At 40.5% G+C, this 18756-nt stretch overlaps 1 protein-coding gene across 1 annotated transcript; it reads right to left on the reverse strand.

Moving 5' to 3' along the window:
• Window positions 1-275: 275 nt before the first annotated feature.
• On the reverse strand, window positions 276-13309 carry cacng1b (calcium channel, voltage-dependent, gamma subunit 1b). Its single transcript, XM_040123883.1, has 4 exons — window positions 13069-13309; window positions 3643-3717; window positions 974-1111; window positions 276-508 (listed from the first exon to the last, which is right to left on the reverse strand). The coding sequence occupies exons 1-4, from the start codon at window positions 13307-13309 to the stop codon at window positions 276-278; spliced, it is 687 nt and encodes a 228-aa protein (XP_039979817.1).
• Window positions 13310-18756: the final 5447 nt, after the last annotated feature.

The raw sequence follows: 18756 nt of genomic DNA on the forward strand, positions 1-18756 counted from the left end.
CTTCCAGCTGCTTTAACATCTGAATACAACGTGAATGTCATGTTTTCGCTGTGGTTATCTATCTCATGCAAGCCTCTCCAAGCTGATTTTAATATTTTACTAACATGAACTGAAACCAGTGGACATATGCAGGGTGGGAAATCAGGCTACAAAGTTTTTGATGCTCTGGATAATAACTAGCAGAAATGATAAACTGTGGTATAGGATAGGCAGTTAAAGGGCTAATTTTGTCATTTTAACCAGGCCTTCAGACATGTCTGTTGCATCACCAGTGGCTAATCTAAGGTGTCGGGCTCAGCATCCATGCAGGTCTCCCAGGGATTACGTGGCATGTGGGGCATGGAGATGAGGAGCAGGGCAACTCCACTGAGGATGAGCAGGGTGAAGGAGGCGCAGGCGCAGGTAAAGGACCAGGAGTAGTAGTATTCAATCCAGATGGTCTCATCACTATCAATCATACGTTTGACAGACTGGCGCATTACCTCGACAGAAATGATGATGCAAAGGCCTGTGTGCCAAAAGAGAAAGAACGGGTTGTAATCGACTGAAGGAAGCAGATGCTTCACTTGCATTCATGGCAATTGTGTTGTCAAAATTGTTTAATCAAATGCTGTTATAGTTCCACATTTACACTACAGGATTGTCAGTTTTATATGAACTCTGAGTCTGTAACAGTGAATGCGATTCTAGATGGGCGATCACACCCATCACAGTTAATTTCATACTTTGAGATATTTTCAAAGGTTGCCCCAGAGCTACATCGACTCAGAGCTTGTCCCATCCAAAAAAATTACTGGTGAAAAATCAGCTTTGTCAAGTGTTAAATTAGCTGCATTAGTAATATTCATCACCAAAAGAAAAGGTGTGCATGATGATGACACTGACACACTTCATTTCAAGTTGAGCTGTAACATAGAGACAAGAGTACCAGACAAAGCCTCATCTGTGATTCACATTATCTGTTATATCTGACCTGCGAAGGCAAAGAACATCCCAGCAGGCCGGAGCAGGTAGTCCCGCCCCTTCCCAAAAGAGAAGATGACACAGAGAGTGCCCAGGATCATGAAGAACAGACTGAATATGGCGATGGCTGCCGCTGAGATATTGTACTCTGTGAAAAGAGGGGAAAAAGAGAAATGAGGAAGGTTGCAAGGGAGACAGTGAGATAGAGAAGTCAGAAAAATAAACAGCGGAGGCAAGAGTGTGTGAGGAGGAGAAGAAAAAAGAGATGGAAGGAGCTGAAACAGCAAAGTGGTAGCGATTAAAAATTAAGAGAGTGGGTAGGAACAGAAGGGGAGGTTGCAGTATCGTTTACATAATAATTGTTTCAATATTGCACTCAGGCGAGTTATGACACAGATAATTAGCCTTTAAATTAGCCTCACTTGAAAAACAACAGTCATTTATCCAAACTGGCAATAATGCCATTTTCATGACAGATAAGATGCTGCAGGCGTATAACAAGATGATTAGAACATCCCTCTCTCTTCCTGCCCACCTCCCCTCCTGTTTGTTTGTCAGACAAAGATAATCTCGTCTTTCCTTCTCTGTAGCACTCCAACTGTGATAGAAATGATCCTTGGAGCAGCCTATTCCATTTCAGCGCCGCAAATGTGGAATAATGCTAATGTGTAAAATAACCTTGCACTCAGCCTCTTCAGTGTAGGTCGCTTTCGTTCTGTTTCTGTTTGAGGACTGTTGCTCTGTGTGGATATGCATGTGTGTGTAAGTGTTTTAATGCATTTTATGTGTGCATGTTTCTGCTGAACCCTTTTTATTTTTGTTCTCTGTTATGTAACATCAACAGATTTGCAGATTTGATCATTTATTTCTTGCATTTTATTCTGTGTAGTACTTTTTGCTGGTACAATTGGCCACGTCTGTCATTGCACTTCACACTAAAGCTGTGTCCCCTGCTAACACTATTAAGTTTTTTCTTTCAACTTACACATATATATATATATATATGACGAATAACATGACAAATGCAGATGCTTCCACACAGGTGCACTGCACAATCCAATTAAGCAGTTAATATCCAATCATGCTCTGGGGCATGTGTAAGAATACTGAGCAGGCCCGGTTGATTCTGATTTTGTACCAAGATGGAGAAAGGGGTTCGTTGTTGGGGCACGGATGGCAGGAGCTTCAGTCACAAAGACTGATCAACTGGCAAGTGTTTCAATAGGAACAGTGACTAAAGTGACATCTGCATTTCGATCTATAGGAAGGCGTCAGTATATAGGGTCAGAAAGTGTGGTCGAGAGCACATATTTGATGACCGTGAGGCTTATTTGTTAGTGTGATATGTACGAAAATGAGAAAAGCAACCATTCCTCAGGTAACTGAGAATGTCAATGCAGTGCATGATCAGACTCTGTCAGCAGCAACAGTCCATTGACGAATACATAGAGAGGGATATTATGGCAGGGTTGCAGTGCACAAATCCTTCATTACAAAGATGAATGCATATTTGAGAGTTCATGAGTCATCCTTCACCATATTCTCGACAAGTGGGCGAGCGCATGTTTGGCGTACACCAAGAAAATGGTACAGGACTGTAGGCTTTATACCTACAGTGAGGGGATCCGGTGGCTCTGTTATGCTGTGTGGTCTCTTCCAGGGTTACAATGCCCCCAGAGGGGTCACTGGATGAATTGATGGGTATGAAATTGATTTGAATCATATACAATGGACTTCACAGTCACCAGATCTCAACCCTGTTGAACACCTAAGGGAGATTTTGCACTGACGTGTTAGACAGCGCTCTCCACCACCACCATCAAAACACCAAATGAGGGAAAATCTTTTGGAAGAATGGTGTCCATCCGTCCAGTAGAGCTCAGGGACTTGTAGAATCAATGCCAAGGCACATTGAAGCTGTTCTTAAGGCACATGGTGGCCCAACACCTTATTAAGAGACTTTTTTCTGTATTATGTACCATCCTGTCAACCGTGTACCATGCATGAAACCCTGTATAGATTTACAATTTTTAATGTGTTACTTCACTGATTTCACCAAGATATAGTTGTGTGCTGTACATCTGCTGCAATTTATCTAAAACACTGAGGATGACCTATAACTCATGCCTTTATGGTTATCTAGCTGTGTGTTTCCCTTCATGTTTCCTTGCGTGTTCTTCTGTGTCTGTCAGAAGCTGAAAGGTCAGCTCACCAACATAGGAACAGAGGAGAAATACATTTACTTTGAATATAACAATGTTGCAATGCAGGGAAGATGAGAAGATAAAAATCAGCAGATACTGCAACAGATTTCTTTCTCATCTGACATGAGGGAAGGTCTGAAAAACAACGAGCAAATTAGTTGCATAAGAAAGGAATTGTAGAAGACAGGGTTTTAGCATTTGTATTTTGTCAGGGTCTTACACACGACATGTATGAATTTTCTCATGTTGTCCTTTCTATAATGTGGGTATGTGATATGTCTGAGCTTATATCCATGTAGGAAATGCTGTTTTCCCTGATTTACTGTACATCTCCTTTCCTTTTACTTTTCTAATGTTTTCTGTTATATATTTTCTTTTCACAGACAGTGAGTTGGGTCTGCAAAAAAAACAAGAAAAAAAACAAAACCCAGGATCATGTGACATGTAGTCTGGGTGGCAGTGAGAAAGCACCCACCTTTCTGGGTCTTGACTTCAAAAACTTCAGCTTCTTCCCCCGATGTGAAGTGTTTGAAGTAGGAACAGTTTTTTGCTGCAGGGTAAGACAGGGTGTGAGTCAGGAGGATGACAAAGAGGGGGCGAGAGAGAGATAGAGATCAGGAGATGAAACAGGAGGGGGAGAGAGCAGATAGCTCAGCTTGTATCTGTAATACTAATCAATGTAAACGTTAAATCTAAGTGGATCCATTAATGAGACAAACAGCGATGAAAATAGTAAATATTGAATGACTCAGTAATTTATTTTACCCAGACATTTTGGGTTGATGTGTTGCTGCTACTCTGAATAATTGTTTTATGTGTATTCAGTTACTTAATTTTCAGCTAGCAAAGGTATTCAATCATTCTACTGTATAAGGGAATGTTCTTTATATGCCCTGTGTCTTACATGCCTACAAACCTTACATCTCTGAGAAAAACAAATTTCAAGAACTGAATTGAATTATTTACCCATTTATAACCTCACAATTTTGAAACTTCAGATGGGATTCGGAATGAGTTTTGTGGCCCCAATATTCACTGAGAGATTCATAATGAATAGAATTTGAACCTAAATAAATGCCATGATATACTATCCACCAATTTAGTAATAAATTCCCACCAAAGCTTACAAACATCTTCTACTCTTGTGTTTTGAGATCACAATCTCATTAGTTTTGCCTTATGGAAATGGCATATAAATAAATATTCTTCTTGATAATACCATCATGTTTTTTTAAACAGCTGTCGCTCATCCTTAAAATCAAACTGCAGATCTATTGACTGAACGATACCTCTCTGTATTATGTCGCACCCCAGGAGCTCATGGCTCATGACCACTTAACCCGGGTGGATACATGCAAACCCAGCAGCTTGAACCTGGGCCTCTTTGGTTGAAAGACATTCTTTGTACCCACTATGCCTGAAAATTAAGTATAAAATGTGTGTTCTGTGTTATCCATGCATAAAAACACACTTCTTTCTTGTTTCTAAATTGGTAAAGAATCAGCATGCACAACTGTTGACAGTTCCCTCCAAATCACAGCAGTGTTCTGTGACTTGCCAAAATCCTGAAATAAAATGTCTTAAGCTCAAATCCTTCACTATCCTCTACGTTGGCTGTGTTTTTTCTTTCTCAGAAAGCAGTTCACACCCATTTCTACACAGGAATGATACATTTCTGCACTTTGCTGGCCCAAACTCTAGTCCTTTGACCACAATCTTCAATATAGCCTCATATAGAAAAACCATTCCTAGGTGCAGTCATCTCTAAGGGCAGCTGGGCTGAGAGGGGAGGGCTGGAGAGGACATAAAGACCAAGTGAGTGTCCCCTCTTTCCTTCACTCACCATCCTTTCTCACTGAGATTAAACCCATAAAACAGACAGGTGCTCTCTCTGTCCACACAGAGATGGACAATGTTTGTGTGTTGTGTCTGTGTCTGTGTGTGCGTACCAGGCAACAGAGGAGCTGTTTGTTACCCAGGATGAGAAAGAATCACTAAAGAGGTAACCTAGCAACTGGCTGCTGCAGGTCTTGGCTAGTCCTATCTATTTACTCATGTAAAGGCATATCAAGGGGAGTTTGTGCATGCGTGTGTGTAATAGTATGCGAGCTTGCATGTGTGTGTTTCTGTGTGTGTGTGTGTGTGTGTGTGTGTGTGTGTGTGTGTGTGTGTGTGTGTGTGTGTGTGTGTGTGTGTGTGTGTGTGTGTGTGTGTGTGTGTTTAAAGGGATGGACAGACTGGCAGTAGGGAGAACTGGAGGTGCAGTCACAGTGCAGCTTGGATCTGCATATATATTATTTTCATTAGCCTTCTCTCATTAGGTCTCTTCACCTCTGAGGCTAAGCGAATCTGAGTTAATATGTGTTTGGGTGTAGCTATAACATTTAGCCCACTTCAGACCATTATCTGTTCACCACACAGAGACAAGACAGTAAGACCTTTGATTTATACTAATGAAGCTTCAAAAGCCTGAGCCATTATTTATCTTCTGGATCCTGATTAATTAAGAAGAATAATGTAGAGAGCAGTGAAAGAAAACTAGATTTTTTTTTAAGGTAATAATTAGTTGACCGTTCTCTAAGCCCCACCCCCTGAGTTACTGTTGCTATGCCTGTTAAGTTTTCCCTTCTGGCATGGCACAGTTGATGCACTTTACAGTGGTAATGGTGCCAGATTTGCCTCTCAAAAGTTGCAGTAAATTTTGAAACAGCAGATCTTCCATTTCACACATAAGTAAACAAAAGCAGCATTTCTAGCTGACAGCTGTTACCTCTTGCTGGCAGTTTTGTCGGCTGTAGCTACTGAGCGTAAGCTAATGCTAACACTATACCTCCATGGGTTGGTTGAAAACTAGTTAGCCCTAGTATTATTATATAGTATTTTAATTAAAAATGTAATGACTCTTTCTAATAAATCTTGGATAGTTTAAAAGCTTAGAGAAAGACATGAGATAGACATAGATTTATGTTTTAATGTTTGTATTTTCAAACAGTATGCACTTTTACCACAGACAGGGCCTTTGTATATGTGGAATAATCAGTGAGTTTGGCCAAGAAAACTATCTAATGCCATTTTGGCCGAAGTTTTGGAAAGTGAACTTCCCCAAACCAAATAAAGAGCAAGACACACCTAACATTACTCTGGTATACTCGCACCTAATCTCCCATGCAGTGGATGGTCTGGTCCTGAATAGGTATTTTTCATATAGCCCCACATAATAATATAGTTAGCTAAATACGGTGGACCTCCGCTAGAGGCTGGCAGCAAAGGCGATAAGGCGGGAGGACTTTACAGCTGTAAGATACAGAGTCTCTTGATCTTTTAAACAGTTTGCTGGCTTTTCTAAGGTTTTATTCAATGTTGTCTATCAATATGATAGACAACATTGAATATGTCGAAGAATCCAGCGAGCATAGGTATACCGAGATGGAGAAAATATATTCAAAAGTGTTAAGTTGCTCCACGCATTTAATGTTAGTAATTTTTGTCTCCTTGTTGCAGGTCATGTAAGCACTTTTTGTGTAACTTAAATGAATCCTGAGTTTAAATGAGTTAAAAAAGTTTACCGTACTATTGAGTATAAACTCTTTGAATCACGTTACATGAACTCGTTAATGGGGAGCAAGTATGAAATAGTGACTAAAACATGGCCCATTAAGGTTAAATGTTAACCAGCAGTGACTTTCAAGTGATTTCTAAGCTGCTGTTCTGCACTGCTAAAATCCTGATTTTATAACCATGACATCGTCTGACATAATCACCATACATATAAGTTAGGGATAATGGTTACTTGAAAATATGTGAAATGATGCCTCAGAGAGAGAGAAAGTTAGAAGCTCATTCACGTCTGTCGGTCAGCTGAAAGAGACTTACTTGTGACTCTCTTCTACAGAAGGTAACTAAGGTTTTTCCAAAAAGTCATTAGATTTGTTGCTACGTGCTTTTTTGAAAAAAAGTTGCTAAAGGGGTCTGAAAAGTTGGTAAATGTTGCAACAAAGGCAGTACTCCCTATTTTATTTTGGTGCTAAAACAGACAGAAGACAGGAAGAGTAGTTACATACGTGTGATTCATCTAAATGCTTTAACCACATTGCTAGTTTTTTCTCACTGCCTCAGTATGCTACGCCAAAAAAGTTGGAAAACGTTTGTAACCAAGTTAAAAGAGACATAAAGACACATTATACTGTTACTCTGTTGCTAAAGAAAAAAAATATGTTTTAACTGTAACCAAATGCAGCTACAATATGAATACAGCATATAAACTCACATTTTGTTATGATAGTGAAAAACTGTGACCAGGAAAGGTTAAAAACAAATCTGGTGTGTATTATAAGTCTAGATGGTGAATATTCACTGTGGAAGAGAACATCTGGGTGCGTATCATTGACCTTGCAGTCTGGCTAATGGGGATATTTAGTTTCAGGGGGAGAGTGATTAGAACGAGGTTTCGCCTGTCATTTTAGTTTCACCTCTTTCCATTAAACTCTGCTGCCACCTCCTCTCGTTGATATGCAGCTTCCTCTTACACTTTTCTTCCCTCCATTCTCCCCTTTCCACCTGTATTATACCTGTCACCTCAACTTTTTCTTTCGTTCTTAAGTATTCTTATGGTTTTCCTTTGCCTTTTTTCAGTTGGTTTCTCCTCTCATGCCCCTCCTTCCACCCACTTCCCATTTATCCTTGAAAATTTTGAGGATACATGAACAAGCCTCAAAAACTAACTGACTTTTAACTGCATTAGTATACTTTTTTTTTTTTTTTTACATATAATGACAACTGTGCAAAAGATTGACATTTTTATCCCAAAATAGCTTCTCCTTCTTGTGCAGGACTTTCAAAGAAGATGGGTTTGTTAGGTGATGAAAGGGGGGCTGTTCTTTTTCTAGCCAGGCAGAATGACCGACTAATTCTGGGTCAACTTGAATAGGATGGGTGGTGGTATTTGAATGACTATTCCACTAGGAGCTTTGATATCTGGGACACAACAGTACAGGAGAGTCCTCATGGCCCTCATGATCATGTATGTGCATTTATGTGTGTGTGTGTGTGTGTGTGTGTGTGTGTGTGTGTGTGTGTGTGTGTGTGTGTGTGTGTGTGTGTGTGTGTGTGTGTGTGTGTGAATGTGTGTGAATGTGTGTGAATGTGTGTGGCCTGACCTTTGTCATGAAGTTTGACTGCCATCATCACGGTCACCGCAAACAGCATCACATTATGTAAATAATGGGTTTCAAATTTACATAATGGGAAGCGATTCAGTACAATTTTGAAACTTAAACTGGATGCCAGGTCAGCACACCTCCACAGTTTTGGCTCTCCACTTGAAGCAGAAACCTGGCAGACTAGAGAGAATAATGACATTGGTGCTTTTGAGGGTATGAATTAGGGGCATCAGTCAAGCATTGTGTCACTTACAGAAGCAAAAGAGGAAGATTTTTTTGAAAGGTGTGGTCTGGGATAATCTCTTTCCACTATAGAACTGGAAAATGTGATGCTTGACCACTTGGAAACTCTAAAAACATCTCTGATACTAAAATCCTTGCCCCCTTGCTTCTTTGCAACCATACTGTATGTGTTGGAACACACACATGCACACAAAAGCATTATTTATGCTCTTTATTTCCCAGCCGAGCAGCAAGATGTGATCCATAAAGTGCTTGTTTGATTTTTACAGCACTCAAGCTGTCATGCGTCATTTGTGGGAAACTAATTTCAAAAGTCATTTGGGTTCATCGCTTTGCTGCCGTTGTTATGCAACCCCATAACAAAAGCGGTATAATTGTGCCTATATGAAAAAGTGTTTGTGTGCGCCTGGTGACAACTAACTTCCCCTCCCTTTGGGAAAATGCAAATGTGTGTTATTAAGTCCAGTCACTGCTGTTTGCTTGGGTATACTGTTCATCAAGGATGTAATCTGTTATAGTGCATTCTCTATCAACTCGGGGGGCTTTTACACCACTGAGCATTGCTCATGTGTTCAACACTCGACCAATAATGCAGACTAAATTGAGAAGCAGGTAGGGAAACGCTGGTGTGGTAATTTCAGCCAGTCAGCCACTCCATTAGGCTCTAAAATCAGTGGCCAGTTATTTATGTAGACCCATCAAAAACTGTAGTAGAGTTCTATTTACCCCCAGAACCTCCAAGATTTATCCATCCTACAACAACAGACCAGTAGATATGGGGTGTTTTTTTGCACCACTGTGTTGTTGCTAACTGAACCAAAATGATCTCAGTATTTATTCAAAACTGTCCAATGGCATTATAGGTTGAATATTGGAAAAGATGATTCATGATTCAGACCCTTGTCACAAGTTGTTGCCTGAGGTTGGCTGGCTTGTTATGTGCAAACACTGGCTCCCTTCCAAAAAACGTTTGAACTTATCACATGTGAAACACAATTATATGGTTGAAATTTCATACAAAATGTGCAGTCCAGCCAAGCTTTCAGTACTCAGCCACACTGCCATTCCTGATAGCACTCTATCAAGGAAGAAGCAAACCACTGAGGGCAGAGAGTGGCTGTATATCTCTGTTGTCCTCTCTGTTGTCAAACCACACCAACCTGGCAAATTGACCAGTGGGGTGTCAGCAGAGAAAGTACCTGTCATTAAGAGAAAAAGTCTTTAGACGCCTTCTCTTGGCCACTGGAGGACAATCACCAAACTGATAAGTTTGCATTTAGCCTTTTTCCGCACAAGCTTCAGCTTCACCTGGTGAGGACAGTGAGTGAAACTCACTTTAAGAAAGCAGAAAACAACCAGACCAACCAGCATCTCACCAAAGGCAACCACAATCACAGATCCATCTCTGGCAACATCATGGCCACAAATTGGGGAATGATGGGCTTGTATAACTAAAACTATTAGGCCTGTCGTGGGAGAGAACAGTTACATGCTAAATCCCTAGACCTTTTCGGGGAAATACTATTGAATGATTCATTTTCTCTCATGTTCCAAATGTGGAAACACCACTGTGGTTGTGGGAATGTCGCCAAAGGGTTCTCTGACAAAACAGCTGATATTTCTTGCCACACAGTTTCATGGGCAGCATCAAAATTGAGGAGGGTGGAGCCCTGTGCACTGAGCTGATCTCCCCTTGCTTCACCTAAAGACGAACTCCCGACAAGTTTAGTCTGTCATATGACTTCTCTCTAATCAGTCAGTTCTGTCCATTTCACCTCATGTTGAGTATCAGAGAAGCAGCTGGGATTCTGCACAGATATTTGGAAACTGTTTTACTGCTGCTTTCAGATTGTGGACGTTGTAACTGGATCATTCATCATATTGGAGATGTGAGTCTGTCAGGTACAAAATGCCCTTCTTTCATTCCACAAGTGATTGACTTGTCCATGAGGAAAAAAATCTCCAACTTCAATTTCTGTCTCCATTTTACACCAAGAATATTTTCTGGGCGCCCTCGATATCCCTGTACTTGTCAAATTAATATGACAGGCAGCTGTAATACCTATTGACTGTCTGTCCCTCTATCTACTAGCCCTCTTTTTCTGGTTTCTCAACATGCGATACATAAAACTTAGCATAAACTGTCTTCACTGAAAGCCCCCCTCCCTTTTTGGACACTGTAAAAATGCTCCCCCTTTCCCCATTAGCAGAGGCATCCCTGCCTTTATCCACCCACGCAGACTTCTATTTTCTTCCCCCAATCCCTTTCATCCCTCCCGAGTCTCCCAGGTGTATTCTAATTCATGAGCTGGAGTGGGAAGCCACACTTCATTAAGGCCAGTACTGATCCTGAGGTGCTGGAGCCGGAGACTAAGTCAATGATAGAGTCAGAGTGGAATCTCTCTGTTAGGCTGCAGGACACGCACACAGCCAGAGGCCAGCGAGACACTGCTTACCCCAGGGCTGGCTCCTTTCAAGGGCTTGTAATTAAAGCTACAAGACTATTTGAAGAGAGAATGCTTTTGACTTTTTTTTTTTTTTTTAATTTCTTTCTGTATGCAATGTTAGGGAAGGGAGGGAAAGAAGTTCCAAAACTGACTTCTGTCTTGAAGATTACCTTTTTGGCTTGACCACAACAGCACGGCCAGCCCTAAAAACACGGATGTCCATGAGTGAGTGAGTGAGTGAGTGAGTGAATGACTGACTGAGTGAGTGATGAAGTTACACCATTGGTCGGCCGGCTAAGTGTTTTTTCAAAATGAATTGGCACTAACAGTTTGTACTGCATCATCAGGGGGTCGTTTACAGGCAGTGTTGCCAATTTAGCGCATTTGTCGCTGGATTTAAGGACTTTTCACACCCCTTAGCGACTTTTCTTCACAAAAGGACCTAGAGACAAATCTGGTGACTTTTTGGGCAAACCTTAGCTGATTTTCATAGAAGAGAATTGCCAGTATTACCCCACAAGCGTGAGGTCGGCCTTTCACTCTGCATGCACACCTCTTTGTGCATCTCATTCAATTAAAATTAAATTCAGGATTTTAGCAGTGCAGACTGCGTTTCAGTCACTTTTTTTTACTTGTTCCATTCACTTACAATTGAAACAGAAAAATATGTTAATGAGAGAAGCTTTATTGGGAATTTGGCTTTATTAAAATACTGTATAGGTGAGCACAGAGAATAGAAGAGAAGCAAAAAGATAAACGGTGGTCCAGCCAATTACTAGGTTTTGACCTAGTCTTTTTACTTTTTGACACAGATGCTGCACCAAGCAGCCTGCCCTGCTTTTTAGTTTTTTTTTCTTTTTTATAGCCTGTAAATATGTAAGAGTTTGGCAACAAACTGGTGCATTTAAACATTGTGCAAGACAAGGTTTATCAGTGGCATCAGAAAATACTGTCTGTAATTCTTTAAAAAAATGCTCTCTGGACAGTCTTGTGTCTGGGTTGATCAAAGCTAACCTGAGATTTTCTTTGACACTGTGAGTCAGACTGAACAGGAGATGTAGAAGTTAAATGGCATTTTATGATTTTACATTTTAGTATGGAGAAAGCCAAATAAGAATGCAGACAAATTATGTAACACTTCATGTCGTGATCTGAGACATCACCCAAAAAAGGAGTATAAGAAAAATGAAAGAAATAGGGGCTTCGTGCATTTCCTATCTTACATTGAGAGTCCATCAGCCCAGATGGAACAGATTCATTTTTTTGTCAGGTTAAATGTGAAGTAAAGCTGCGTCTCTCCTCCTGTACACGCTTGACTTCAGCTGTTTGAGTGTGCTTAATTGGCAGTCTGTTCACAGACTTCCTCGGTGCAAGATAATGATGGCTCAGTGTGAAGCTGGCTATAGTACTGTTACACATTCAGTCCAAACACAAGTTTGTGTTTGTGAGCGTATTTACACAAACCTAATGACATGCCAACTTATGTGCTGACATGTGCCTTTGTGTGTGAGAGGGGAGAAAACAAAGGAAGGGACAGACACACAGACGGAGGCAGAGAGAGTATGAGTGGAAGAAAAGGCTGACGAAAACTGCTGTTGCATGCTGACACTGACACCGAGACTGTTGATGTCCCAAGACTTCTGGAAAAATTAAATGTGCTTTGCTTTAACTATTTCTGGTGCCAATACGAGGATTAATGAAAACTTTGAAGTGATGTGTGGAGATGAACCCACATAGGTCAAAGTCGGGGCTTAATTCTAACTGGGATACGAATGAGGAGATGAACGACAGCAGACAGACGACCATATTCAGCTCTTCAGTACTTGTCTGCTTTGACGTTCATGTTTACACAGATAAACTGCAGCATAAATATTTCTTTACTGGTTCAAGTCCACGTTCCACCAACATAAGAAAAGAAGAAACACTCCTCACCTTGACTATACATCCAGGATTATTTCAAGCCAGAGGATCTGTCAGTCAGCAACTACACAACACATTCACTTTGATAACAAATAGAAATGTTTAGCCGATACTTTTTACGAGGCTCCATACCTCCAGGTAAGCTGATGGGGCCACAACCTTTTCCCTGGGGGTCCTCCTCCACGATGAAGATACTCTTCTTGCAGAGCCTCCAGAGGCCAAAATGGGCTGCCTCGCAGGTGGCGTTGAGCTTCTCCACCCGTGGGCTGAGCACGGCCCAGTGGTCAGTCACCACAGCCGCCAGCATCGACGACATGCCCACCACAATCACCACAGACGTGATCTTGACCTTGGTCGCCTGCTCCTTAAACATGTTGCTGCCCGATTTGTGTGTGTGCAAAGTTGTGGATAACTGTGTGTGTGTGTGTGTGTGTGTGTGTGTGTGTGTGTGTGTGTGTGTGTGTGTGTGTGTGTGTGTGTGTGTGTGCCCTTTGTTTGCACGTGTGTATGTGTGTATGACACAAGTAAGTGAAATGCTACTGTGTATGTGGCTGCGAATAGATCGAGTGTGTGGGACGATAAAGCCTGGGCAAGACAGTTAAGTATTGCCTTTGTCTTGTATATCTTCAGGTCCTGGATGCCAGATGTTGACTCCCGAGGTTCCCCGGTCTGGTCTACAGCTTCAATACTCTTCTGATGTCCTCTCCTCTCTCCTGTTCTCCTGTCCACGGCTCTTTCTTTCTCTTTCTCAGCCTTCTGCTTTGCAGTTGGTAAAAAGGGGCCAGATAACAGTGCCCTAGTTTCTACCTCTCTCTTCTCTTCCTCTCCCTCCCTAGTTGCCTTTGGTGAGCCTAGGCCATTCAGCTTCAAGATGAAGATGTGCTCACACCTATTGCACCCATTACTTGACCGTTCTGCTGTCGACAGGAATCGGGTCATGATCAGACCCTTTAAATTAAAGTTTACATTGTATATTGATTGTGAGCTTTCCAGTTCTGCACTTCTAACTACAACATCAAAGACAAAGTAATATAAACTCCTGGCAGGTTTTGACAGTCCTATTCAATATTTCATTGCCATTGCAAATACTGATGTTATCAATCCATCATTTGTCCAGAATATTCTCCGTCGAATCTCTCTCATATTCTTATTCGGTCTGATCCAGCTCAGTTGTCTCAGTCGCTGTGTGCCAGGGGACTCCTTGGGGGAGATTTCCTTTATTAGTTGTCATCTGAATGAGCTGATCTACATACTCAGCCAATGAGCCGTCAAGGTTTGAGACAAGGGTCCCACCTGATACCAGCAGCTGATCCAGATTTGGAAAGATGCAAAAAAGGGCTTTGACATAGAGCCTCTGAAATTTGAGGTTCAGTCAGATTCTACATTTTTCATATACTTGACTTGGCAGCAAAGTAGAGATTTTTAGAGCTAATGCATTTTTCTGTTTAATCAGCTCTCTGAATGTTCTTGAATATACATTATTTTACAGGAGCTTTTAGCGCAAGCTTTGCCCCAACTCTTTAAATCCTACAAGTGTCTGTCACAAACTGCATGCTGCACATGGATGGTTTCTGCTTTTTTTTTCTTTTTTTTTTCTTTATTTTAAGACTTTTAATTTTATCTCTAAATATATATGTATATAATAATCTGAACCTGAACTCAGATGCTTTTGATGGCTTTACTAAGAAAATGACTTCACACAGTTTGAGCAGGGAAAAACTGCAAGAAGCTGATACATCTCAGAGGCATAATCAGCCTTTTCCCTATGAAATAGACGAGTAAATGGACATGCTTTTTTTAAACCACTGTGCCCCACTTTAGACAGGACTCTGGCCCATTTTCAGCCCTGACAACGCTCACACAGCTCTGACTTTTTAGCACATAAATGGCACGACATTTAAAGCAAGAGGTGAAGGGAAAGTGTTTCAAAAGAAAGCAAGATATGATGCTGTGTGTAAAACAAAGAGAGAGAGAGATACTCTTTATTGTTTGTATATTTTTTATACTAGTTATACAAAATAAGTGTTCGTGACTGTGTGTGGAAAAAAGAGAGAGTTGGACAGAAACACCAAACTGAATGTGATGTCTCACACTTTGTAGAAAATGAATGTAATGTCAGAGAACTAAAATGCTTTCTTCAAACACCATCAGTAGCTAACTGAACCAGGAAATTGATCGTCAGAGATAAATCATCTCGCTCGCTATCTTAAAAAACAGAAACCTCACAGTGAGGGTTGAGAGGAGATGAGAGACAGTTGTGTTCATTATCGCATTCCATCTGGATGCATTTACTGCAAAACTGCTTTTTCTCCCAGAGGACGAATCCCTCGCTGAGGCTTTGAGTGCAACGGCTTGTCTCTAAGTGTGTAATAATACTTGGATGCAGCCTGTCTCACTGGGTAACCCTCTGACCCGCTTCATTTTGCTCATGGTCCCCTGGAGACTGTAGAGAGACCAAACACCTCACAGCTGCAGAGTCTCCAACCAACAGGCAGCAGCGTGGACGACAGTGGTGACACGTCATGGATGATACATGAGCGTGTCATACTGGAGGGACGGTCTCTTGTCAACCGAACAGGGAGGCGAAACACTGAAATCAGATGACAGCACCTGAGTGCCACTCACAGGAATGTTATCAACAGAAATATCACTGAAACGTGCAAAATCACTGCTGCTGAAATCAGGGTTGACATATCAAAAATCAGCAGTGATTAACTTCAATTACAGCTTCCAGCTTCCCTGTTAGAATTTTTATTCCAGGATGAAAAACAACCTTAATTGGTGGCTAATTTGACCCATAACAGAATAGATTGCGTAGCCTTCAGAGAGACTGTATTCATTTGCTAATGACAGGCAACATCACTCAAGCTAAATTAGATTACCCATGCCCCTAAGCCATTTCTATGAGGGTCACGTTAATATTCTTCTCGAAAACAACGGGATCAGTTACCATACATGTTGGCCTCGGTGGCGCCATCCTCACTCATTTGACCTGTTCCAGCAAAAGCTTTGGCCATTGATCTACATTCAGCAGAGGTTGGGTTGATGTGGGACAGTGAACTGTGAGTTAATGAGAACAGATTGAAGAAAAATGGAATTAGTTGTAAATTACAAGGGGGTGATGTAGCTGTTGAACTGCAACATCAGATATTACCATTAAAACATCATCTCCCCAACTAGATACGCTGCTCTGATTCCTCTTTTACCAAATGAAATCGCACCAGCATAATTAGACATATCAGACACGCTAATGTAGTTTTATTTATTTGTTTATTTATTTATTTTATACGGAGCACACCATATGTCACTGTATATAACAATCTGCTGGTTCTACTTGAATTAGAGAATCCTCTTCATCCAGGCATACGATGCAGGGATTTTGAACTATGAAAACAGAAGCTGTGATACAGGTGGTGTTCTGCTTTTCCATGTGGGTTTTATAGCTGCATATGACCAAATGCAGAAACATTTGAAAAGCAGAACCAATAGAAAAAGAAGTAATTACAGTAATGTGTCAAAGCTTTTGTTCTGCTTTTGTGAAGTCCAAAAAATTGATGTGGCAAAAAGGCATTGATCTCTAGTCTTATTTCTCTGCCTACCATCCCTTCTTTTCTCCAGTTGGTATATTTATATGATTCACATACTTTGAGAAAGGAAAGTTTCACTTTGCCCATTGATTGAATCAGCTGGATGACTGTTGAGATAAAAAAAGGAAAAAAAGGCATCATTCTGTGAGGTGGCATCATTCTGATCGAGAGTGATGGCTTTTTAACATTTTCATCTAAGAGTGCTGCCATTAGCTCGATAGCGACTTCTGATTTATTCCATTGCAAAACAAGGCGGAGACTCCTGCTGAAGGCAGAAGTAGCTCGTAGCTCATACGGAGATAACAGCGATTCAGTCTTATGCAGCTGAAATGAAGAGGCATTCAGGACTCGGAGAAGGTCAGCCCCAGCAATCTTCAGATGCAGAAATCTGAACGAAGCACAGCACTCACAGATCTTCCATGGAAAACAAGCCCAACTGAGATGAAAGCTTATGGCTGTAATCATTTGAAATAAATCCCATACATTTCCTACACATCTGTATCTGAGTTTTTTATACATAGACATTAATTGTTCCAGATTAGTGGGTTTTTTGCCATGCCAGCAGCACTGCTCCAGGGATGGCAATGTCAGTCTATCAGTCGCTTGATCTGCCACCTTTTTTAGACTGAAATATCTCAACAACTATCAGATGGATTGTTGTGAAATTTTGTACAGACATTTATGTTTTCCCTCGGAATGAATTGTAATAACTTTGGATAGCCCTTAACATTTACTCTAGCACCACCACCAGGTCAAAAGTTTATTTTGACCAACACTTTGACCAAACACCTGCAAAACTAACAATATTCCCACCTGCCTCAGCTGTGCTGGGTGTTAGGTGCTAATTAGCAAATGTTAGCATGCTAACACACTAATCTGAAAAGGGGAAAATGGTAAACAGTACATCTGCTAAATGTCAGGATGTGAACAGTTTTCACTGCGCACATGTGAGCATCTTGACGTTAGCAGCTGCTGTAGCTCACAGCACCACAGCCTCAGAGAGCTGCTTGCATGGCTGTAGACTGTTGGTCTTGTTAAAAGAAATCAGCACTAAATCACAACAATATAAGCCTGACTTAGTTTATTTGTTTATGTACAGAATGTTTTGGGTTGAAACTAAAAAGCAATAATGAGAAAAACAATTTAAGTAAATTCAGATTTTAAAAAAATGCTTGTTTGACTGGAACAATAAAAGCAGGATTTACAGTATATTATAAATAAAACAAAAGGCACTCTACTATCCAATATCAAAAAATTAAAGTACTTTTAATAGTGATTTAAATTCAGTAAGTTTGTACTTGAAACATTCTGTATCTAGGACAAGGAATTAATTTGTTTTTACCACAACACAATTGCCTCAGTTTCTTTTCCTGTGATTTTTTTTATTATGTAACTCATCCAATTAACACCTTCCCTTATGAACATCCATGCTCAAGTATTTAGAGTTAATTTCTTGAAAAAAAAAAATTGACAATGTGCTTATTTCACAACAATAGTAAGCCATTAACCAATATAAGCACATACAGTAAAGTACAGCTGCCGCATACACATGGAATAGAAAACGTAGTTTCTTCTCCTAAATGTACTAACTATACTTCACCTTACAAAACAGAATATTTAATAGTTAGATTTACCTTTTTGACTGATAACAGCAAAACCAGAGTGTGTTCACCTGAATACAAAATGGTAAATCGAATTGTATGACTAAGGCCAGATTGCATCAAGGCATTATTACTGAGACATTGTTCAGTAAAATAATGCTTTAAAGCCTCTGTTCATGTCTTTGCACATTCAGTGTTTTGTTTTTTGTGTTTGTTTGTTTTGGATTTTTTTATTGTACTTTCATATACAACATTACGGCTTTACATTACAAACACATTTAGATATTTTTTCCCACACTGTTATATAAAAGTGTACGATCTACACTTAGAATGGATCATACTGATGGCTTTGTCTTACATGAGCCCAGATTGGTATATGAAGTCGTATCTCTAATGGAATATAAACACACTAAACATAATCAAATACTATTCTGTGGTTGAGTGAGCTTGCTTGCCAGACCAGAACCAACGAAATAGCCCTACAATTGAAAAAAACCCACCCCTGCTGGTTCTTGGAGCAAGCTCAAGCAAACACTCACGGCATTTTCTAGATACAATAATGGCATTTTTTCTCAAATAATTTTCGCCAGGTTTGTCTTTTTCACTGGTCAATATCCCAGAAGTGCCACAAG

The sequence above is a fragment of the Xiphias gladius genome, chromosome 3 (genome assembly GCF_016859285.1).
Source record: "Xiphias gladius isolate SHS-SW01 ecotype Sanya breed wild chromosome 3, ASM1685928v1, whole genome shotgun sequence".
NCBI classification, from domain to species: Eukaryota; Metazoa; Chordata; class Actinopteri; order Istiophoriformes; family Xiphiidae; genus Xiphias; species Xiphias gladius.

What these genes read in the sequence shown, in the direction of transcription:
- cacng1b (XM_040123883.1), bottom strand. Translation starts at nt 13,309, where the DNA reads ATGTTTAAGGAGCAGGCGACCAAGGTCAAGATCACGTCTGTGGTGATT. An exon ending in TGAAGTCAAGACCCAGAAAG is followed by an intron (nt 1,112 to 3,642) that starts GTGGGTGCTTTC and finishes CTCTTTTCACAG; the next exon opens with AGTACAATATCTCAGCGGCA. An exon ending in GATGTTCTTTGCCTTCGCAG is followed by an intron (nt 509 to 973) that starts GTCAGATATAAC and finishes TTTGGCACACAG; the next exon opens with GCCTTTGCATCATCATTTCT.